Raw genomic sequence first — 24,804 nt, 5'->3', positions numbered from 1 at the left:
CAGCTGGCAGTCAGCAGAAGTAGCCTGCAGTACTGCATTCTAACCACTGTGCTACTGTGGCTCAGTAGATGGTACTGTTTAAAGAAATCTGGAACATGCCAAATCTGCCAGCACATACTGACTAGGCAGAAATATTGGGGGTCTGTACAATAAGCTGGCTCTTAGGTGCAACTAGATGAGATGGATGGTCTCTTATGGGAACTGAGGTAAAGAAAATTTGAGTTTATTTATTCTGTTGGATTTCTCAGCAGCTATTGGTATTGCTAATAGTATTCCCCTGGGCTATCTCTGGGAATTGGGAACTGGGGGCACTGTGTTACAGTGCTTCTTCCTCTACTTGCAAGGACAGTTTTGGACAGTAATATTGGGCGAGTGTACTTTTACACCCTAACTCTATGCTTGGGGTGTCTCAAGACATTCTCTCACCCCCTTTCCATATTATTAAAGGTATCTGTGAAATCATTAGGAATCATCAAAATTTGGTGGAGTGGGGTGGAGGTAAAGTCACTCTTGACTTGACTTCTCTATATAATTCAAATTAGGAGAGGTGGTGCAGATTCTGAACCAGTGCCATGTGCAGGAGAAACAAAAGGCTGAATCCTAATAAGATTGAGACAGGTGGGTGGGTGGTTCCTGATTCATAAAATGTGGAGTTGATTTTGTTCTGTATGGGGTTATGTTTACTTAGGATTAATAGAAACATGTTAATTTGGATCTGCTCTGCACTGCGATGCACTGTCTGCCTTTAACTACCGAGCTAGCTTTATGGTTTTATGTTATTTGAAACTACAAATTTAGTGACCTCAATTGCAACTGGCAATTTGGTTGTTAAATGAAGCAGATGCTGAATGAAACTGTGGCTGTGCTTACCATCTTCCTTCAACTTTCTTTTGCTTTACAGACCTGTAAAGGTCATAAAGACAAGGATTAGGTGTAAAGTTACTTTTCATCGCTGTTGTAACTGCAAATAGTTGTTGTATGAGACAGTTGCTAAACAAAGTAAACCTGTAGAAGATCTGCCAGATTATTAACCTCAGGAAGGACTTGCAACCTTTACTGAGAAATGTCATCTGATGTCTATTCACAGTCTGATCGTGTCAGTGAAAATTCTACACCCTGAAATGCTTTTCCCCTGAAATTTGAGGAAGCATCTACTTACTATACTATTATTTAGGTACCAGTTGAAAACTAGTCTTTTCAAGCCATGGATTCAATACCACTTTGTTCATTCATTGTTCCCCAACATGACTGTTATCCAGATGTACTAACTTCATCTCCCAGATTTCTCCGTAATAGGTCATGCTGGCAGGGAAGTTATGTAACAACAAATTTCAGTTGTTACATAAATCTGGATTGTATGAAAGTTAGGGAACTTGTATTTAGATTACTGAAGGTTGGTTGAAACCTGATTTTTCAAACTTTTGTCAGACCACATAAGTTGGAAAAGGGTGGGGGAGGGGAAATACTGGTGCTTGACCTTGACTCTACCAGTATAAATTCTTACAGGTTATTAGAAACAGTCTCCAATTGTGTGATTATTTATAGAATTTATATTGGACTACTACACCAAGGAATCTTCAAAAGCTGGCTGGTGGTGGGGTAAATCACATGTTTGTCATGCTTTTATTTTTATAAATGCAAACTCTAGTCTAATCTTACCAGCTTCAATAGAACCATGTGTGTCTCTGTGTTCACTGATAAAAATAAATGCACCAATCATTAAAAGTTATAATATTAGATATAAGTGTTACTTATTTAAGTATTACAATATTAAATTATGAATTCTTATTTTCAAAAATTTGTTCAGAGACAACGTTTTACAGATAATTTTGAAGATTCATAAGTACTAACAGTTTTGCTTATTTATTTTTTGTCTCAATAGCAACTTTTTAACTGTCAGTCTTTATACAAGTTGAGTTTGCCGGACAATGAATTAACAACATTGCCTGCATCCATAGCAAATCTCATAAACCTCAGGGAACTGGATGTCAGCAAAAATGGTGAGTTTTTCCTAATATTATCATGAACACTAAAGAACAAATTCATAAAAATTAGACATTTAGATATCTGAATCTATGGAAATAATTTTGGGTTCAAAGGTCCAAAAGTGATAATACATGACATAATTTTTTTTGAATCAATTGATTTCACTAAAATACTTTTCCTCTTTCTTCTAGAAAGGAATGTGCTTTGGCATGGCACAACTGAAGTTGAAAGTAACCTGTATAATGCTTTCTTATGCAAGCAGAATAAACTGGAGACTATAGTTATGGAAGATGTATATATTTTAAATCATAGTAACTGGAGAGCTTTTATCTGCTTGCAGTAGAATCATTTTTGTGTTTGTTACTGCATAATATACTGTAGCAAACACATTTTATTGTGTTTGTTACAGTGTATTAATCATTACATCAACCTGACAATTACTATTTTATGGACACATTAATTTAGTTTTCTTGATCTGCCATCGCCTTCTTCAGATATAACTTTATGACACATTTATGGATTCATGGTGGCCTTCAAGTCCTAACCAAGTCTGTCCATATTTACTTTGCAAGATCAGTAAAAATTGCTTAGATGCTTTCACCTAGGTGAACAAAAACAATATCAAATCCAGCTTGGCTCCTGTTTCCTTTATTCAGACATGCAAGAAAGAAGGGGAACATGTGAATTCTGTTTTATAAGTAATACACACCTAAGTTTCAAACTCAAATTGACATTAATTATTGCTCAAATAAGTTACCTTGTTTAAAAAAATGTACTGCTAGAATTGTGACTTACAACAAATTACCTCAATTTGTGATACTTTTTGTTTAGAATTTAAGCATCACTCTTCTGTTTTTCCTTCTTTCCCACTGGCAGTTGGTTAGCATTCCATGTTTATTCTCAATTGGGCAGGTGTGATGTGTTCTCTTTTGTTTCATCACTGAATACTTTTTATTTGATTAATTTCTATGTATCAACAAATTATATGGCTTCTCCAAATCTGCTTTTAGTAGGGCCTTCTTGAAAACCGAGATTGCTGTAAATATTTGTAATCTACTCCAATTGCTGATTCTATTGTAATGTTATATGGTGGACTTTCTTTTTGTTGCCTAGATTTTCAGTTTCATTTCACAATGTCATCACTATTTTGACAGCTAGACAAAATGTCATACTTTCTTTGTGGGGCAAAGAAATAAAATATTTTAGTGTATACAATTCCAGTATAACCTTTCCCACAATTCTGAACTCTGAGAAGCATTAAAAAAAACATGGATAGCTTGTAAAACATTGATTCCTTTATCTAGACCAGGGGTCGCCAACCTTTTGGACCTCAGGAACCACCAAAGTCATAATTTTAGATCCCAGGGACCACTAACTGGTTCTGTGGTTGTGGCTTAATTTGTGTGTGTGGCTTGGTGGTCATGTGACTGGCTGGGCATGGCTTATATGTAAATATTATAAATATTTATATAAATATTGAACTTTTTTATAAAAAAGAGCAACTTTTACCCAAAATCAGGCAAAGCAGGCAGGCAGATTGAGTTGCTCACAGAATCACAGATTCATTCAGAAATCTATCTATCTGCCATTGGCTAGCTCAGTCTGTCACATAAAATTTGCTTGCAAGCAAACTCATAAAATTTGCTAGCAAGCAAACTCACAAAATTAACTCACAACATACCATGCATGTAAATATTGAATTTTTTATTTTAAAGAAAGAGCAACTTTTACCCAAAATCAGGCAAAGCGGGCAGATTGAGTTGCTGAGTTGCTCACAGAATCATTCTATCTATCTGCCATCGGCTAGCTCAGTCTCTCAAATTTGCTTGCCGTGAGTCTGCACTGAATTTGTTTGCAAGCAAATCTTCAGTCTTAAGGGAGGTTCGGCTGTACTTAAAAGCAGAGCCGAAGATCTAAAGACTAGCTAGAAAGCAAGAAACGCAACCATTTTCTGTTTCCTAGCTAATCTAAATCTCCTGGCATAGCAGAACAGCTGATGGTCCGAAAAATAGAAATTTAGCAGGCAAGTTTACCGGGTAAGGAGTGAGTGGGCGGGGAGGGTTCCTGTGGGCCATGTGGCCAGCGCAGCCCTGTGTTTCTGCGCAGACTGGATTAATTGCTTTGGGGGGGTGCTCTGGGGGTGAGATTTCTGTGTGGCCCACCAACATTTTCTCACGGCCCACCAGTTGGCGACCGCTGTTCTAGACTTTTTTATGGAGTATGTAAACTAGCTACTGCTATCATTTGCATGATTAAAAAAAGCACTAGGCACTCATTGCAATCTTCAATAAGACATAATGACAAAATATCAGCTTTCTTTATTGTCGATATTGTTTTAACCAATAATACATTTCAGTGGTGTTTCTTTTTTTCCCCAAAGTTTTTTTTTATTTCAATCTACATATAACAATACATTAACACTGTGGCATATATATCATACATCTCTCATTGCATATATTCATATTAATTCATATTAATTCACTCTTTGAACAGTGTACCTTCTTTTCATCCTTGTTTGTTTCCTCTTTATTTTTTGGTCCTTTCTCTTAATTCCCTTTCCCCCCATTCTTACTCCCCTCCTTTTCTCATTCCAGTTATTAAACTTTTCTCTCTCCCTCTTTTGATTTTTCTTTTGCACTTCCTTTTTCTGCTTTTTCCTTCTCTCTTTAATCATTTTCCGAACCATTCTCTTTTTATCATCCCATCAGACCACAAATTTTTAATTCTAATTCCCCCCGCTTAAATAATTGTTGTTCTTTTTGTCCTTCTGAGTTGGCTTCTTCTTTATAGAACTCCTCCCCCTCTGGTTTATTATGTTCTTGTGTATGCTGAATCACCATTTCTAATTTCTGTAGTACATAATTACACATTTCAAGTTTGATTTTTATCATGTCCCTTGTATCTTGCTTATCCGATCTTATATTTTATGAGTCCAGTCTTATATCAACAAGTAGCTCCTCCATTATATCTTCTCCTTTTTTCTTTTTCTTTCCTCTTCCTTAATAGCTGAAATCCTCTTCTTTAATAGATATATTCAATCTCAGAGTCCAATATATTATTTCAGCCAATATCGTTTGAGTTTTATTTTCAACAATTCATACTCTTGAGTCTTTATTTCAAATCCTCTAATTGGCCTCTCAACCATTTCCCAAATGACTGGCAATAATAAAGTTTTATTTTCTTTAAAGTTCCAAAATCCAAAGTCTCAAAAAGACCAGACACTTATTTTAAAACATACTAAAGTTTTCCTGTACCATCAGGTGGTACCTTGAGTCTTTTTCTTTTTAACTTTCTTTGTTGAATGTAATATTTTTATTAAGCTCACTAATTTCAATCATTAGCTATTCTTTTCAACACACTCAATTCCAGCATTTAGTTATGCCCTTTAAGTGCCCACAGTTCAATATCTGTCCAGTTTAATTTTTAAACCTTTGTTGTGTTAATGTATTTTCCTTTAAATTTCTCCTCCAAATTAGTCCAATAGAATAATCAAATCCAAATATAAAAACCCATTTTCTTTCTCACTTTCTCTGGTCACCGCTTCCACACACTTTCCTCCAAAATAGCCCTTTAATTTGATATTGGGGTACCTCAAAAGCAATGTCCTTTGTCTGGTTCACACTCTGCTCGTTACTTCTCTCTCCAGCACAAAACTTAGTTTCCCAGAATGTTCTTCGTCTTTGTGGTGGCCATTTTAAGACCACAGCTGCAGCTTGCCTTTGGGAGGGATTTTCCTGTCAGGGAGGGGAGTTGCGGCTCTCCTCGACCCTCCAGGCGATTTCCCCCTTCTTCACCACCCCACCAGGATGGCTCCAGTCTCGATCGGGACCCTCCAGCAAGTGAGCTCGGGCGAAACCGCTCACAATCGCGGATTCCATACCAACACTGACGAGGAACAAACCGGTAGTCTCTCAGTGGTGTTTCAAACTAGCTACTAAGTGGTCTTTTATTTATAAAAACCCCCGGAAGGACTCTTGTAACTTTATATTCAGATATTCATCAATGTTGCTGCCAGTAGAAAGATAGCAAACATGTGGTTGATCTGATTGATCTTACCAGTATCTTGGATAATATCCATAATTACAGAGAAAATGGACCTTTCTTTGTATATTTTATGATTCCATCATGAAAAGATAATCATTTTTTGAGTCTGGACTCAAGTACTTTAGTTTTTCACGCTTCATACTCGGCAACTAACCCAGCACAGAATTAACAATCTTTAAGAAGAAAATTTTAATTGGATCCACCTGAGCACATACTAGGCATCTTTATACTTGGAACATGTATAAAATAAATAAGGACACATTCTTGTCAGATCAAAAAGATCACAATGTAGCAAAGACTAACATATTGATATGCAGGATATACAGGACTTGATTAAAACATGAGTCTTCTTAGTTTTTGTTTGTACATAAGAAAAACCTGACAGTGTGTATGATCATTGTTTTTACTAGGTACTTCAATTAATTTCAGATATATTGTTTCAAATGCCTTATTGCTATATTTAGTTTCAAATTTATTATTGTGTACCATCTTCAATATTTATAGAATGGAACAGATGAGTTGCTTTTTAAAAAAAGATGTCTGCATTGTAGCTAAGTGATAAATTCCACATTCAAAGTGTAATGTTTCGAGTGTCATTGTTCCTTGACTATCCCACACTGAGCAAAAGCAGATAGACAGAAAACCTATTTTTATTCTTTCAAAATTGATACTGACTGAAAGGATGCTCACATGGAATTCAGTTCCTCATGAAGAGCTTATGTTATTTCCAATGGCTGACAGAAGGAATTAAATGTGTTCCACAAAAATTGCTTGTGAGATCTTTGTGCCACTATTTCAAATAAGATTAGGAATTAATACATTTAACCAGTTCAATGCTCACTGTAGTTCAATTTTCACTACCCTGTTATATTAGCTAACCAAATACAAACTTTGTAGTTTATGCTTCACAAATGCTTTTGCGGTTACATTTTTATCCAAGAATGCTCTGCCTTTTGTAGTTTCAATCAAAATTTGAAATAAAAAATAAGTTAAAAAATTGCTGCTACAGTGTAAATGCACCTTCATAGGAGCATTTTATTACTACTCAACTTTCTCTAATTCACAGAAAAGTCATAATTGCACAATTGAAGAGAAGTAGTTGTGCAACGCTACACATACATAAAACAAAGAATTCTGAAGAAAAGAAACAAACATGCAGACTATACATTAATAGGCACATATATATCAATAAATAGAAGCCATGATTTGTTACAGTCATTCATAGCTAATATGATCTTGGTCTATATATCAGACGAATAACCCATTGGGATACCCATATCAAAATAACTTACCTTATGTCTGGCCAGAATTTGAAAATAACATTTAAAGTAGCACAGTATTTAAACAAAATGATTCGGTTGAGATCTGCATATGTGGGATTGATTGGGGTAGATTGCAAGGGCGACTCCGAAATATAATGTTATTATATTTTCTCTATATCTTAAATTATTGTACATTATTACAATTTTATTTTGGATTGTATTTTATTACTATTTCATCTTAAATCGTATTTTGTCTACATTCCATTTTAAATTGTATTTTATCAAGTTCCATTTTAAATAGTATTTTATCAAATTTCATTTTGAATTGGTTTTATTAAATTTTAGTAACAAATTGTTGTTGGAACTTTGCACTTTGATATGGTCCAAGGGCTAATCAATAAAGACGTATTATTATTAGCTAAGCTATATGAGTAAATTCTGCAGACCACTGCATAATTTGAGCCATATCTTTGTCTTTCCAATGATGAAATGTAAATCTTTTGGCTATAAATAAGGTACAGAAAATCCATTTTATTTGTTTAAATGTCATCTCCCATGTAATATCTTTATAACTTAAACTCACATTACTCATTTTCTGATATTTTTAATGCTCTGATTCTACAGGTATACAGGAGTTTCCAGAAAATATCAAGAACTGTAAAGTTTTAGCAATTGTTGAGGCCAGTGTAAATCCTATTTCAAAGTAAGTTTTGTTGTAATTTTTTTTTTAAATGTGTTGTACAATGAGTATTACATGTGCCTTCAGGTTAAGAATATGATCTTGTATTTGTTAAATTTATCTCTGTTTAAATTTATCTAGGCTTCCAGATGGATTTTCACAGTTGTTAAACCTAACACAATTATATCTGAATGATGCTTTTCTGGAATTCTTACCAGCCAATTTTGGCAGGTAAGTTGTAAAAAAGTTTAAAAAGGCAAGTCACTATTGGCTATGACACAGGATTGAATGTTGAAACTTCCAAACAGTAGACCATGTCCTTGTACTAAAATATCTTAATTCAGAACTATAGTAGATCTCAAGTCATGGTTTTTGTTAACTTTAAGTCAGCATTGGATTCTTTTGCAAAACTTCTATGGGGAGAGAGGGATTGGACATTGACTTGAAGCTCTTGCTTGTAATTTAGAAATCATATTAAAACTCTAAGATGAGAACAAGTTGTGATTCACAAGGTCTAATTTTAAATTTTATCTTGTGTACATAGGTAAGTCAGGCAGTGATGCATTTTAGCACCATGTCTCTTCAATTTGGAAATGAACTCATTAGCAAAAAAACAAAAACAAAACTCAAATCCAAATGTTCATCTGCCTAGTGTGGCAAATAAGTATTTCCACTTGTGCTTTATACAGATAATGCAACCATTATCTCAAAGATCCCAGCTGGCCTTAGCATACACTCAAAAACCTAGAATGCTACTTTAGTGAAAATCACCTTGTACTAGGCCTCCAGAAGTTCAACATAATGGTCTCTGTTAAAACATTCACGAAGCTTTGTTGGATAATAAAAAGGCAGGACATTCAGTAGGTAAGGGTTTTCAATAATTTAGATATTGCCTTTTGGGGTCAATGCAATGGTAATGCAGGTTTAAAAAGGCTCTTCTCCCATCCTAATATCCTTCTGTGCAAAAGGTGGAAAATGTTTTTCCTCAACTCTCAAATTATTCCCAACAAAATCCTTGGCTCAGTGGCTTTGTGGTTCCTAGCTAAGCCCCTACCTAAATTATTCACAGATGCAAGCTTCACAAATCACGATTATAAAATCAATGTTCCAAACCCCAAAGCTGATATCCAGTGCAATTTTGAGGTTGAAACTGATCAAACGAACGTTGAGTTTAGAGCATGGTTAATCATGTTTAGTTACTGACTTCTATCAGGCAAGGAATGTCAGTTGGTGGGGACCAAGAGGAATGTCTTTTCTGCTGTAGCAAATGCCCTCTAAAGCAGGGGTCTCCAACCTTGGCAACTTTTAAGACTTGTGGACAAAGATGGCTGAGGAACTCTGGGATTTGAAGTCCACAATTCTTAAAATTTGCCAAGGTTGGAAATCCCTGCTCTAAAATACCTTCTCTTTTGATAGTCCTGACCATGTTGACCTTTTGGAAGATTTTGAAGACCTACATGGGGTTCAGTGTGTATGAAGAGCCCCGTTTCCTGTTATGCCGACACCAACTAATTATGCTATCTCCTGGCTACTATTTGTATTTATTTTTTGTTTATATTGTGTTTTAACTGTTTTCCTGATTGGTCACGCCCAATCCAAGTCACTGGTTTGAGAATACAAAGTAGATGAATGAATGATTGCAGTTCTGTTTTAGACAAACACCCTGGAGGATATTAAATAAAAAGGAATTCAGAGATTAAGATCAATTTTAAATACTTGTAAGGAAAAAATACCTCATGTTATGACAGTAAAAACTAGTACATGCATATTTATTTTGATCAGTAGGAAGACTAGGCTAACATAATTGGAGAACCCTGTTACTGAGAAATAGAGAAGATTCCATTCAGGAAGACAAAATCAGTAAAGTAATTTTAGGGAAAAAAACCAGTTGAATTGTATGCTTACTTTTTAAAATAATTTTAAATTCTACTTATGTTTGATCTTAGAAACTTATTCTTGTAAAATAAAAAAAATCTATTAGAGAAAACAAGCAGCATGGTTTGAAGGGATGTTCTTTATTAGCTAAGGCCACAAATTTATGTTTTAATAGTTTAAACTTGCAAATTAAATCAAATCTCTGTTATAGTAATAGGTTTATTTCATACTTCTCAAAAAGTAATTCATTGTATTTCTTTTATAGGTTAACAAAACTCCAGATTTTAGAACTTCGAGAAAACCAGTTAAAAATGTTGCCAAAGTAAGTATACAGTGATATTTGAGTATATTTTGGTATGAAATACATTAAATATAATAAAAATCAGAATTTCTAAATCAACTGTGAGTAGTTTTGATGTTCTAGGACCATTTTCTTGTTTGAGGTTTGTTTCTGTTGGAATTACTATGTATTATTTCTTTTTCATCTAACTATGCAATTATTCGTTTTGACAGTAATTCTCCCTTATAGCTGTATTCACATTGTCCTTTTTTAAATTTCTGAAAGCATTTTTAGGTCTGTAATATTTATCATTTAGTTTAAAAAAACCATAACTATATTTAAATAACTGCAGTGCAACAGCAGTCCTCAGTTTACAACAGCAGCTGGGACCAGAATTGCTGTAGCTAGGCGTGCAGTTGTAAAGTGTGATGTCACATGATCACATTGCTTAGAAATAGCAATTCCAGCAGTACCAGTTACCACTATGAAATGACCACTCTCTGGGTTGCCATGTGACCACAATTTCTTGCCAGCTTCTCCATTGATTTTGCTTGTGAGAAGTCAGCAGGGAATATAAGAAATTGTCATCATATGATTGCAGTTTACTTGGATATGGTAATCATGTTCTTGTGACTTCAGACTGTTGCTTAATGAATGGTCATAACTTGAGGGGTATCTATAGACAACATTTCTGTTTGTGTTCTCTGTCTTGGTTAGATGTAAATAGCCCCTTTATCTCTCTGTGCCTGTTGATGGCTGATTTGTCTGAAGGCCAGGATTCCAAGAATTCTCTAATATATTTGGACTTTGGTTCTGGATGCTCACAGTTTCCAGTTGAAACTATGATATTAAGTCTATCCATGTGCTGTGAAAATAAAGAGTTTTTAATCTTGTCTTCTGACTGCTAGTTGATCCTGGATGCATTCTGCTTGTCTTGTTTGTCCTACACAGTGGCAGTTATAATCCTTACATTATATGTTGTAGGTGACTCTTGTTTCTTCTTTTGGGTCTGCTGGATCTTTTGGTTTACTTAGGATTTTTGGAGCGCATTCGTTGGTTTACAGCAATAGTAACAATAACCATAATGGTTGTAATAGTGTGTTTATGGTTTTTGATGGCAAAGTTGGCAATGTTATCCTTTTTCATAGCTTGTGTTGGTTGTGCTATATTGGGCTGAGGTTGAGACACTTGGTAAAGTTGATGGGGTCATTTTCGATAAAGTTGATGGGGTATCCATTTTGTTGAGAAAAGTTGTAGAGATGATTTGATTCCTTTTCTCGTGTTCGGTGTTGCTGCAGTTGTTTGTCCTCATCTAAATAGTGTTGTTCCACAGTTTCTATTGTGGGAGGTTGGATTGTTTTTACTTGGTTGGGTTCTATTATTACTTGGTAATAATAGAATACTTGATTGGTGTTGGAGGCTTTGGGATAGACTTGTGTTTCTAATTTGCTATTCTAATTTTGCTGGTGAGGGTATCCAGGAAACATGTTGCTTTTTCTTTTTCCCTTGTGAATTTTATTTATTTGAAAAAGTTGTTGATAGAGTTTTGTGTGATTTCTCTAATAGGTCTTTTTTATTATGACAAAAGTGTCATAATTTTGATTTTTAACTTCTTTCCCATCATTATATAATGGACTGTCCGTTTGTCTTCAATTTAATTTATTTTATCTGTATCCTGCCTTATTATTTTAACAAATAACTTATCATAATTTAGCTTTGAGCATCTGTATATATAAATGGATTGTGTCCATTTATTTTATTTACAGAGTTGCTGTTTTAAATAAAGGGCATATAAATTTTATTAGTAATTATTACAATTAGATTAAAACACAGGAAACGAAGATATACGAAGATGCTACCATTTAGAGCAAAATCATTTAATCTTAATTAAATTAATCTTAAGTAATAAGATAATACGACTGCTTACTTTTTATGAATTCTGATCCTATTTGCTATGTTTTCTAGAACTGTTAAATGTGTAATGCTTATTTAAAATACATCAGAACGAGTAGATGAAAATAAGATATAATTGAAATTTCCTCTTAAGTACTTTTAATTCCTTCATTTCTGCAGAACCATGAACAGACTGACTCAGTTGGAGAGGCTAGATCTGGGAAGTAATGAATTCACAGAAGTGGTAAGTAATAATTTCACTTAAGTAACAGTTTCGCTAAAAGGTCATATCCTTAAATCTTTTAGAAAATATCAGATAAGAAATTGTTTAACTTTTATCTTCTAAGCTAACTGTATTGAGTTATGTCATTTTAAAGCTGAGTGCTTTTTCTCAACTTTTCTTTGCTATTGGTGAGGCATTTTGGTGACACATTGAAAATATGCATTGAACTGACAATTCTAGTTTTATGTAATTTAATAATAGTTGATAAAAATAAAGATTTTGAGCAGAGAGTAAAACATCTGTGTATAAATAAATGAAAGGAATTAGCAAAATTCTCAATATTTCTCTCTTAATATTGTATTTTCTTTTAAATATTCTGTTATAAAAATACATGGTTGTGTTTTTTTTTAAATTTCTATCAGCCTGAAGTACTTGAACAATTAAGTGGGTTAAAAGAATTTTGGATGGATGATAACAAACTAACACTTGTTCCAGGGGTAATGTATATTTATTATTGTTATATTTTATATTTATATTACAACTACTATGACAATTCAGTAGTATGTTTAATGCCTAAGTGAATAATTATGTTCAAGAATGCTAGTCACCTGTCTAGAAAGAGATTCATGAAAAAAGTTCTCTTTCCATTCAGCAAACACTGAACAAATATACCTTCAGAATAAAAATCTGAAAATGACAAGGACTAATTTTTCTGTGTCACATAGCATATCAATTTTCTTGAATTCATAGAGAGGGGGAATTGGTTAAAATTTTTAGTAGAATCCCACAATGAAATGTCTTTTTCTAAATTTGGATTGTGTAAAACTTTGATTAAAGTATACATCCTAGTTTGTAACAGAGCATAAGTTTGATCTGATGTCATCGCAAATAAAAATTGTATTATAATTAATTTGCATTACCTGCAGAGTAGGGTATATTCATGTTTTAATTCACAAGCTTTGTATTTTACCAGTGCCTCTGTATTTTCAGTTTATGGGCAGTTTGAAGCACTTGACCTACTTGGATATTTCCAAAAACAATATTGAAACTCTTGAAGAAGGTGTTTCAGGATGTGAAAGTTTACAAGACCTGCTGTTATCTAGTAATTCACTTCAGCAGCTGCCAGAGTCCATTGGTTAGTATTGTCAGCTATAAATATATCATAAAACCATGAGAACATTTTGCAGTCTTTATTTAGACCATAAATGTACTTTTGTATCACATAAACAAAAAAAGTATACCTTGTCTTTTTTTTATTTTAAAGAACAATTTTATATTGAAGTTAACTTAAAAGTAATTTCATCAATGGAAACAATGACAGTGGTAGTAATAAAGGAGAATATTTGTAGCTCAGGATTGACATGAGGAATCCTTGGTCCTCTCTGAACTTGCTTGTTTCCTTGCAGATGATTCATTATCCAAACTAGGTAACATTAGTGCTAGTTGTTCTCTAGACCAGCTCTGATGATGTTACTTAGTTCGAGTAAAGAAATATCTGCAAGAAAACAAAGCAAGCTCAGAGAGCACCAAGGATTCCACCCCCATGACAATGGTTTAATAAATCCAATATAATGCAGTAGATAGATTAATATTTCCAAAATTGACTTGCGTTAGTTAGAGTGCTGTAAAATATAGTGGCTGCCAGATTTATTAGTCTAGAGTTTTCATCATCCCAGTTCAGCTTTATTTGTGATCAGAGAGCTGGCAAAGGGAATATAGTATTAGGTCTGTCAATTATGAAGTATTTATGGTTTTAGATATTGCTCTGTGGTAGCCATAAGGACACTTGCAAATAAATTGTTTTCTCTTCACTTCAATTGACAGTATCCATCGTTATCCTTTAATAATAAATAACAATAAATTAAAATAAGTACTTTTTTCTGTAATAATGTGGTTTGATGTTGGTTGCAATTGATCTAGGACTAGAATAATCTTGCTACTCAGGCTTGCACAGGATACAATGAAATAGTTGCATATAAAAAAATGGAAGATATGTGGAGAGATTGCTATTGCATGTTTCCTCTAGTGATGAGGATTGTCATATGAATACTGAATGACTACCATTTTAATATTTCTTTTACAACAGGTTGTCTAAAGAAATTAACAGTTCTTAAAATAGATGAAAATCAGTTAATGTACTTGCCAGATTCCATAGGAGGGTAGGTATTTCTACATCTTCTTTAACAAAGAACATTTTGTTTTTAATGGTTCTTAATGAATAAGTTAAATAGATTACCTAATGCCTTTCAAATCTATTAATATACCGATGTTTGTATTTGTAACCATCTTGAAGTTTATAATCCTGCATATCCAATAGATTCAAATTATTTTGGAGGTTTATAGGGATTTGGGATATTGATCTTCGTCCAAATCAGTAGTGATTCAAGTTTCAATTGGTAGTGTTTATATTTTGCATACTTGAATTTACATTCTACTAACAAATAAAATGATCCAATTCTGATTTTATTCATTCAACTTGGTTTAGGTTAACATCAATTGAAGAACTGGATTGCAGCTTCAATGAAATTGAAACTTTGCCTTCATCTATTGGACAGTTCTCTAATATAAGGACTTTTGCTGCAGATCATAATTTTTTAACACAATTGCCACCGGAGGTATGCTTTTATTCATGGATCCAATTGTTTGTCTTTATAGGTTTAGATATTATTGAGATATTTAAAAAAACTAGTAGAATGTGACTTTAAATTTTTTTTTTGACATAAATTAGAAACTAATTTTGGAACTCTTGATTCTGGGAAAACTGGTATAAAAATACTCAAGTATATTTATCTGCCAAATGATTCATAATGGCACAAATTGGTTCAAAAAGCAGGATATAAATCTTAAGAAATAAAAATGATAAATGTTTAGGAGAGTGTAACTACTTTGTAATGAGAAAGTGGGGAACTGGGGAAGAAAACACCTGTTAAAAACTTTTTACCACCTGGAACATTGTCCTGTATGTGACAAAATTTGCAATTTTTGATATTTGGAAATTAAGGATCCAGTTTTCATGACCATGAAATACTCTCTCTAAATGTTCTATATCTTTTTTGATGATGCATTAAGATTTTTCTGTTATTAGAATGCACAGTGAATCCAAACTTGCTCTTCCACTAATGGAAAGACTTAAAGAGATAAGAGTATGTTTTGCTGATCTCTCTTTCTACAAACCATGCAGGGCTTTAGAGATAACAAGTATCTTGAATTGCACACAGAAGGATACAAGTCATGCCCATACTGCTGCATTCTGCATCAGTTAAATCTTTCTAATGATTTTCAAGGACAGCTCCATGCAGAATGCATTGCAGTAGTTGAGTTGTTAGATGATTATAGCATAGATTATAATTGTCGAAAGGGCCTCCCGATTCAGAAAACATCTGATCTTATAACAGAAGCAGTTGTGCAAAGGTTATCTTTTTCTTCCAGTACTTAGATGCTTTGGTATTTAAACTTAGAGAATTGACCATAAAGGACACAATTGGTAAAGTATCTTAGTCTGTATTTATTGGCTTATCTTAATTAGATGGCACCAACTGGATTTCCAGGTTCTGCACAAGAGTTGCTCAGGACTGATATAGAGGCTGCAGATTGCCTTCCTATACATTAGATAGAAAAATACATGTAATCTCAGTGTGAAATATATTTTCTGCAAAGTAGAAAGTCTAAATATAATCAGAAATATGATCTTTTAGCTGTGTTTTCTCATCAGTGTTGGTAATTCAGAATTGACATGTTGAAATATACTTTTATATTCAACAGAAAAATAGCAATTATACATTTATTATTGATAAAATAATCTTCTGCAAAATTATGTTTATTTATTTCAGATTGGAAGCTGGAAATATGTAACTGTTTTATTTCTTCATTCTAATAAATTGGAGGTTCTTCCAGAGGAAATGGGTGATATGCAGAAATTAAAAGTTATAAATTTAAGTGATAATAGGTTTGTAACTTAAATTATTTTGCATGAATATTCTATTAGTCACAATGAAGCTCTGGATGGATTTAATCCAATCACTATTTCCCACATTGGATTGTTATGAGCATAAAGTGATGGGGAATTACTGTTTCTTTGGATGAAGGTGGAATAAACATGTAATAGATTTTCTTTATGTAAAGCATACTTTATATAAAATATTTTGATTTATTATTTTATAGTTTTTGTTGGTGGGAAAAGATATGTCTAGGAAGCGTTAAAAATGTGACTTAAGAATTTAGACAGGAACGGGCAGAGGAAAGCACATCATTGTTTGCAAGAGAAACGTGCTTTCATTCCAGACAAGTTTAAAGGTTGCAGGGGCTGCAGTTGTGTTGGCAAGATAAGGGGAAGTATTTCACACCAGGGAGACCAAGTGACAAATGGAAGAAATTATGGTGGATTTTCCTTTTTGCCTCTCTTTAATTCATTTATACAGTATTATTTAATGTTCCAGAGCAGTGTGCAAATGCCTACTCCTATGACCACTGTGTTACTTGAGCTCTGCTTCTGAACTTAGTCATAGTCTAGCTGCGTAAAACTGTCTGGAACTACTTAAAGGGCTGAACTTACCAGAAGAATAATTTGTAAACCCAATAATAATTAAAAAGAGAAAAATACACAATTAAAATGGATAAGAATGTGGAAAGATGACTATTTTATAGCTATACTTTACTAATAAATAATTATTACTGTTTTTGATTTGCTGATTAGCTAAACAGTCATCTTGACTTTTATTCACAGATTGAAGTATTTGCCTTATAGCATTTTGCAACTGCAACATTTGACTGCTTTGTGGTTATCAGATAATCAGGTAAATGGTATTTGTATTTCATAATTTAGTATTTATATTTTCCCTTGAAACATATTTTTCTTTAAAAATAGCATTTGAACTGAAAATATATTGTGAAATTACTTCATAATATTGGCTTGTATATTTGATATTTTTATCATGAAGTGTTGTATTGAATATGATGCTATATTTCTAATAAGAAAAATATTTTATTGTTACTTTGCCCAGAAATGAAGAGAAAGAACTGTCATCGAGAGGGTTTTAGATATTCAAAAAACTCTTCAGAGCAGTTATTATTCAGTTTCTTAAGAAATATCTTCCCTTCCATGTCTATAAAAGTGCAGTTGAAAATTCTTGGGTTAGATAATGTTTATTATATTTCTAATTTGCTAGTTAAGAAAAGTTTAAGCCTTCCTCCCTCTCTCCCTCACTCTGTGTCTCATTCTGGGCAGAAGGGAGTGGGGAAGGATGGAAGGAAGGAAAGAAGGAAGGAAGGAAGGAAAATGTTTCAGTAAAATATAAAAGGAAGCTTTACTTACACAGTAAAACATATGCTTGTCTAATTACTGGAAATTGAGTTCTTTGGTATTTCCATAAGAAGAATGAATACTTGAACTGTATCTGTTTCCTCATAGATTGAACAAATAACATATTGAATATTTGGTTTCATGATTTTTACTATTTTTTTTACAGGCATATACGACATTTATAAATAAGCTCTCTCTAATGACCCACCTTCTATATAACGTGTGACCCACCTCACATTATATACCCATTGTGGTCTATAATTAAACATGAATATTTATTTACTTATTTATCACATTTACATAGTTGCCCAACTCACACATAGATTTCTCTGGGCTGCTTACAAAATATGCAGGATTATAGGCAATGTGTGTGTGTATGTCATTTCAATGCAGGTTTATCTTACAGTTATATATCTTAGATATTCATTTGCTATCAACATAAGATTTGCTTTGTGTCCAAATAATTACCAATGACGAATTCCAAATAATGGCTTATCTCTTAGTATGACGTGGCAGAGCAAATATAATAAATTAAGTTTTGGAGCTGTATACAGTAACTGTCTTATCACTATACCTTCAGAACTGAACTAAGATTCTGTGGAGTCAGGCACAATGAATCATTCGTAGACCTTGTTGCTTTCTCCCATGGTAGCAGATTCTGTCCCTTTGAGATCTGAGAGTCGAGTCATCTAATAATCCAGAGCAAATTTTGAACTGGTCTTAAAGAACCATATTTAATGTTTTACAGCAAGTTATATAATTAGATTTAAAAAAAAACAAATTGTAGTAGTTTAACCTGCATAATCTATATATGCATTCATAAATGTTCCTTTCTTTCATACAGTCTAAACCTCTCATTCCACTTCAAAAAGAAGTTGATCCAGAAACACAGGAAACTGTTGTTACTAATTATATGTTCCCACAACAACCAAGATCTGAAGATGGTAATAATTATATTGATTATTTTACAAATGCTACTTGGAATAAAAATGCTTAGATTGGATTTGTTTGCCTGACCTTAGAAATTCAAAACACCTTCAAAAGCCATAAACATGTTTCATTGGAGAAACAACTATTAACAATATTTAAATTCTATAGCTCTCACCAGTATGGCAGTATTAATATTGATACGATGACCATTAAAATTCTGAAAGATTTTTAGGTTTTGGCAAATTACAGACTTGTGAGACAGCATCTAAACAACTGCTGTTTTAGATACATTACACTGTAACTTTACTGCACTTATAAATGAATGTCTTTTGTGTCTTTGTTCTGGCCATACTCTGAGCATTGAGTAAAGAATAAATTGGAAGTTATGGCTCAGATTAAAATAAGTAGTTCATATCTACCGTCTCATATAAAAGGAAAAAAAGGTACAAGTTAAACTGCATATAGAAGAAGTCTTCGTGAAATGATTTAGGAGCTGCCGGAAGTTTTGCTTTCTGGAATACATTAGGAATGGAACCACATTATCTATTTTATAAATTACTTCATGCTTTATCAAGTCTTTATAATTGGGATGAGGAGATGAATAGATTTGTTGTGCATAATTTCTCTCATTACTGTTTATAAACATGGATAATTGAAGCCCCTAGGACAGTGTGAGTGCAATATCTGATCCAAAATATAAATTAACAAATTTGGGGGGGAAAAAACAAGTGTTTTGTTTCCTCAGCAGGCTTTCAGTTGTACAGAATATTGAAATTGTGATACTTAGAGCAATTAGTAAAGGTAGTCCTCAACTCACGATAATTATCCCAATTATGTCATAAGTCATGGCAGTCATAAAGCAGACCCTCACAATGACTGACCTGATTTTATGACCTTTTTTGTGACAGTTGTTAAGCAAATACCATACTTATAAAGTGACTGCAGCAGTTGTTAAATGATGGCCAGGGTCGTTAATGAATTTATTGTTCGCTGTCGGTCTTTTTTTACTGAAAATCAGAAGTATATATTTTTCAGCAAAAACATCATGAATTGGGGGTCACATACTGCAAACAGCCATAAATGGCGAGTTGCCAAGTGTCCAAAATGCAGTCACATGAGTCGGGGGGTGGGTGGGGTAGAAGCAGAATTGGGTTTGTAAGTACCTTTTGTGGAGGGTGGGTACTGGTGTAATTTTTAATGATAAGCAAGTAACTGGTCATGTTGAGGACTGCCTGTGCAAAACATTTTATTTTATTTTTTTAAAAAACAAGACCATTGTGAGTTTTCAGATCTAAATATTTTTTCATTTGATTTCAGTAAAGTTCACATGTTGACTATCTCTGTTGCCAGGTAGTAGTAGAAATGGAAATTTCATTCATTTCAAATTGGACCTTGAGTTTAGCTGTTTATAGTGCATTCAATCTGTTTTGTTAAGGAGGTTTAAAAGAAATGCTACCTGTTGTGTGAATTATTTTATTTGTTCTAACTTACCTTTATACTTTCATTCAGTTATGTTCATATCTGATAATGAGAGTTTCAATCCTTCACTGTGGGAGGAGCAAAGGAAGCAGCGTGCTCAGGTGGCTTTTGAATGTGATGAAGATAAAGACGAAAGAGAGGCACCGCCTAGAGTATGTATTTGCTTTATTCTGTTATCCTGCTTTAGTTTCATCCTTTACAGGTGAACCACAAACTGCTTTGGATGTAATATTTTGCTGAGGTGGATAATCTGATGGGCATATAATCTCAGGGAGACGTGGCCCTACACAGTGGTGGGATTCAAATTTTTTTACTATCAATTCTGTGGGCTGGCTTGGTGGGCGTGGCAGGGGAAGGATACTGCCAAATCCTCATTCACTCCCCACTCCTGGGGGAAGGTTACTGCCAAATCCCACTCCCTCCCCACTCCTGGGGGAAGGCTACTGCAAAATCCTATTCCCTCCCCACCCCACTAACCTGCTTTCCAGCTCTGTTCTCCTATGCAGGGCAACAAAAGAAGACCCAGCCAATCAGCTGGGACTCGTGAGGCAGAAAATAGATGGGGGAGGGACCAGTCAGAGATGGCATTTGCTGGTTCTCTGAACTACTCAAAATTTCTGCTACTGGTCAGAACCTGCTGAATCCCACCTCTGGCCCTAAAGATAACCTGCTCTAGTGTCTTGTAGAGTTTTAAAGGTGATAACCAGCACTTTACATTGTACCTAGAAGAAAACTTGGAGTAAGTGCAGCTTGCATATCAGGGATGTAACATGAGCAAAGTGACCAACACTTCCGGATGGTCTTCAAGGGCAGCCCCAAGTATAGCACATTGCAATCGTCCAGATGGAAAGTGACCCAAGATATAAGTTCTGTTACAAGTAGCCCTTATTTAATGATCATTTAAAGTTATGTCATCCTCAGAAAGCATGTTTTGCAGCCTATAAAGTAGATTTGACTGCCATAAAATTCGCTCCCCCTCCCCTGGCCAATGCATTTTGGGTGCTTGGCAACTGATTCACATTTATGACTGGTTGCAGCGTCCTGTAGTCACATGCCTGCAATTTCTGGCAGAGAACAGCCAAAACCTTCCATTGGATATGCTGGATTCACTTAACAACCACCTGATTTACTTAATGGGCTGGTGACTTAATTTACGGCTGCTGTAAAAATGGCTATAAAATAGAGTCAGGTCACATGGTGACCCACTTAACAATTGCCCTGATTTACAGCCAAAATTCTGTACCTCTTGTAGTAAATTGAGGAGTATTTGCACTTACTGTATTGATCAGAATGTGGAACACTCTTTGCTGCAATTTATAATTGGTTAATTTCAAAATTGATTTATTTTCTATAGGAGGGTAATTTGAAGAGGTATCCAACACCTTACCCTGATGAACTGAAGAATATGGTCAAAACTGTTCAAACAATAGTACACAGATTAAAAGATGAAGAAAACACAGAAGAAACTAATAAAGAAGCAAAGCAAGAAAACCAACAAGTTTCAATAAAGGATATAGGAGTAAAGGTTAGTTTCAGTGTTATGCTTGAAATTGTCTAACTTTTTACCACACGGTTAATAATTTTTGAGAGCAGCTAAGATTTGAACTGTTTAATTTTTATTTTAACTACAGTTATTGTGAAAATAATTAAAAAAAACAACCCTTAGGTGTTTCACAATTTTGGTTGGCAGACTGGCCCATTCAGTTAACATTACAGCTAATAGATAAAAACTAAGATAAAGAATAAAATAACCCTATAAAGAATCAAATTGTTTAAAAATCTGAAAAAAAAAAAAAACCTTAAGAAACAGCCTCAAAGTGATAATTAAGAATATAGAAAGAATACATGACAATAGCATTTAAAATCTGATAGTAAAACAGGGGATTCCAAAGTCTTGGTGCTATCACCAAAAAAGCCCTCTGCATTGTCAGTTACAACCAGATAAATGGCCAGGTCAGCTCTGTTCAAGAAGAGATAAAGCTGGTAGATTTTCTACAGATGGATATCACACTGACTTGAGCAGGGTCTTGGAGTACTTCCAACTACTAGCCTGGAATGAGTAATTGACACATCGGGCTAAGCTACTGTTAAAAAAAATAGAAGGTAACTTATACTTTTGTTAATGTTGATCCTTCAAATAAAACCCAAAGCATTCTTCAATTTGATTGAAGTTTGACTGCATTCCAGTACTAATGCTCTGTTATAAAATAAATTATTCTTATTTGCAAAAATATGTTGGGTCAAGACCATATATCTGAAATTCAAGGAACAAATTCACACTACTGCATATGGTTTGATTGGACAAATAAACATGTTTGCTATAAGAATTTTTGGGAGAAGCACAGAAATAAAAATGATATATTGTAAAAAAGAAAATAATAATCCTGCATAGAATTAAATTGTTTTCCCATTTTGTTGTTAAGACAGCTTTTTACTTCTTTGTTTTAACTATATACCAATAAATATATATATTAATACATAGCACCTTTTTTTACATGTATAGATGAGTTTATAATGGTAGGAAGGCTGGTAGGAAGGCGTCAGGACCAGTGTAGATAGACTTTGGATTTGATGAATTTATACTACTATTCTCTAGACTATAATGCATTTTTATTTCATTTGTTTGAACATGCAGTAAGTCCCACTTTATTTGTGACCAATTCTGCTAATTTTGTTGAGTAAGGTCCCACACTCCTGTGAGTGAAATCCTGCTTGTTATTATTTTTGCAATTCTTGCTTTTATTATTGAAATGCATCAAGATATATTGCTGCCCATCTGGAATAGGTTATACTTTACAACTGCTAAATTTATCGGATATCAAAATCGAAGTCTGAGGAGGGGGGGGATATTGATTATTGTTATTTATAATATCTGCATATTAACTTTGGTATGCTTAAGAGGCCTCATCCAATGGGAATCTCTTAACTACTTTAAATATTTAGACTTCAGAAATTACTCCAGTGAAAAACAAAATGGAAAAAGAGCAGAATGTTATGGGAAACTGTGTGCAGAAACCTAATGAATCAGATGATGAGAACAGTACCAGAAACTCGCAGATGAACAATCAAGTTAAAATCACAGAAAATGTGAAGCCAATTGTTAACCATGAAGATACCCTGGAGGTATTTTATATATTTTTATGTCTTATTCTCTATCTTTATCTCTATCATTGTGGCATTAAATTTGGATAAAACATAAGGAGTGTATAATTTTCATTCTTTAAATAAATCTAAAACAATAACTAAACTCCATACTTCATACGGTAATTGTATACTTACATCCTAAAAATAGAATAATCCTATACATATTTCCCAAAACTATTGTGCCTTTGAGTAGTCATGCATAGGATTGCTCTGTTAGTTACCAACATCAAACTTTTTACTGAATAGCAAATTTAAATAAATGCGAATAATAATTATCGTATTTATCGGCGTATAACACGCACAGGCGTATAACACGCATCTTCATTTTAAGAGGGAAATTTCAGGAAAAAAAATTAAATTTCTAAATAAAAACTTTGAAGCAAAATAAGGGTAGCTCAGAACTTTTTTTTTTAAATATTATTACCACTTATAAGGTAAATCAGTGGTCCCCAACCTTTTTGTACCAGGGACCGGTTTCAAGCAGAAAATTTTTGCAAGGACGGGGGGAAGAGAAGAGAAGGAGGCTTGCTCTCTCGCTGCTCCACCATCCAAGGAAGAAACGGCTTCAAAGAAGCGGGGGGCTTTTCCTGTTGCCGCAGCTATTCCGGCGCCCGTTTCACCCCCACTCCCACCCCACGCGCGCTTCAATCCACAGTGTCCCATTCTGCCTGCCTGCCTTAGTTTCTGGTTGTTTGGGAGCAGCTTCGCTGAGAATAATAACTATTCGCCTCTTTTACTCAGCCGAAGCTGTTCCGATTCAACCATTAACGAAGGCAGGCAGGCAGGCAGAACGGAGCACTGCGGGCGGGCGGGCGGGCGGGCGGACGGGGTGGGGGTGGGGAGAAACGGGCGCTTCAGGGAAGCTGCGGCGACAGGAAAAGCCCCCCCCCCGCTTCTTTGAAGCAGTTTCTTCCTGTGCTGGTGGAGGAGCGAGAGAGCGACTGAGAGAGCTGACCCAGAGAGAAGGACAGGCTTCGGTTGCTTCCTCCCTCCCCTTATTTCATTTGTGTCCTTGATCCCTGATCCCAGCAGCATTCACCGAAGGCTTCTTAACATTATATCGGCGTATAACACGCATACATCATTTGCCCCCTATTTTCAGGGGGAAAAAAGTGCGTGTTATACGCCGATAAATACGGTACCTAATTTGTTACCTGGTAACAAATTTCAAAAATATATTTTTATTATTTCTGTGCAAATAAAATATAAGTATTGCTGCTATTGCTTTTATTTTTCCTAGCTTTATAACTGAGAATTAATATTAGAAAAATTTCAATCCGCATGGTTAAAAGAAGTCATGTATAATAAATGTTTCCTTTTATATAGCCTTAAGTTAGATGAGACTTTTGTAACTTACAAATATCCTATATACTATTATTACTAGTATTCAGTATGGAAAATACATTTTTCACTGCATTCCATATTTTACTAGCCTAAATTAAAACATCCAGTGAGGTAACATTTTTACAGTTTTTGGTGGCAAACTCTCTTCTGAAGACTAGCTTTCAAATATAGCTATATACCTCTTAAGGAACATTTTTTGTGGAAAATCTTTTAAGGCGGGGTCCCCAACCATCAGGCCATGGACTGGTACCAGTCCCTGACCTGTTAAGAACTGGACTGCACAGGTGGAATGAGCTGTGGGTGAGCAAGCAAAATCGAAACTCTTTGTGAAAAATTGTCTTCCATAAAACCCGTCTCTGGTGCCAA

At 34.3% G+C, this 24,804-nt stretch overlaps 1 protein-coding gene across 4 annotated transcripts in view; it reads left to right on the top strand.

Moving 5' to 3' along the window:
• The window catches only part of ERBIN (erbb2 interacting protein), an 86,623-nt gene that overhangs the window by 36,979 nt on the left and 24,840 nt on the right, over positions 1-24,804 (top strand). For all 4 annotated transcript variants that reach the window (XM_026670556.2, XM_087958359.1, XM_026670558.2 and 1 more), the window contains exons 4-18: positions 1,883-2,000; positions 7,917-7,995; positions 8,113-8,202; positions 10,112-10,168; positions 12,200-12,263; positions 12,665-12,739; positions 13,233-13,377; positions 14,329-14,401; positions 14,728-14,857; positions 16,073-16,188; positions 16,966-17,035; positions 18,386-18,485; positions 19,981-20,102; positions 21,305-21,475; positions 22,894-23,073. In XM_026670556.2, coding sequence (XP_026526341.2) covers positions 1,883-2,000; positions 7,917-7,995; positions 8,113-8,202; positions 10,112-10,168; positions 12,200-12,263; positions 12,665-12,739; positions 13,233-13,377; positions 14,329-14,401; positions 14,728-14,857; positions 16,073-16,188; positions 16,966-17,035; positions 18,386-18,485; positions 19,981-20,102; positions 21,305-21,475; positions 22,894-23,073 — 1,590 coding nt within the window. The remainder of the gene's footprint in view (positions 1-1,882; positions 2,001-7,916; positions 7,996-8,112; positions 8,203-10,111; positions 10,169-12,199; positions 12,264-12,664; positions 12,740-13,232; positions 13,378-14,328; positions 14,402-14,727; positions 14,858-16,072; positions 16,189-16,965; positions 17,036-18,385; positions 18,486-19,980; positions 20,103-21,304; positions 21,476-22,893; positions 23,074-24,804) is intronic.

The sequence above is a fragment of the Notechis scutatus genome, chromosome 2, assembly GCF_049901735.1.
Source record: "Notechis scutatus isolate UNSWTSFEM ecotype Mainland chromosome 2, rNotScu1.2, whole genome shotgun sequence".
Taxonomy (NCBI): domain Eukaryota; kingdom Metazoa; phylum Chordata; class Lepidosauria; order Squamata; family Elapidae; genus Notechis; species Notechis scutatus.
The sequence above is the reverse complement of the archived record's forward strand: the minus strand, read 5'-3'. Positions and strand labels throughout refer to the sequence as shown.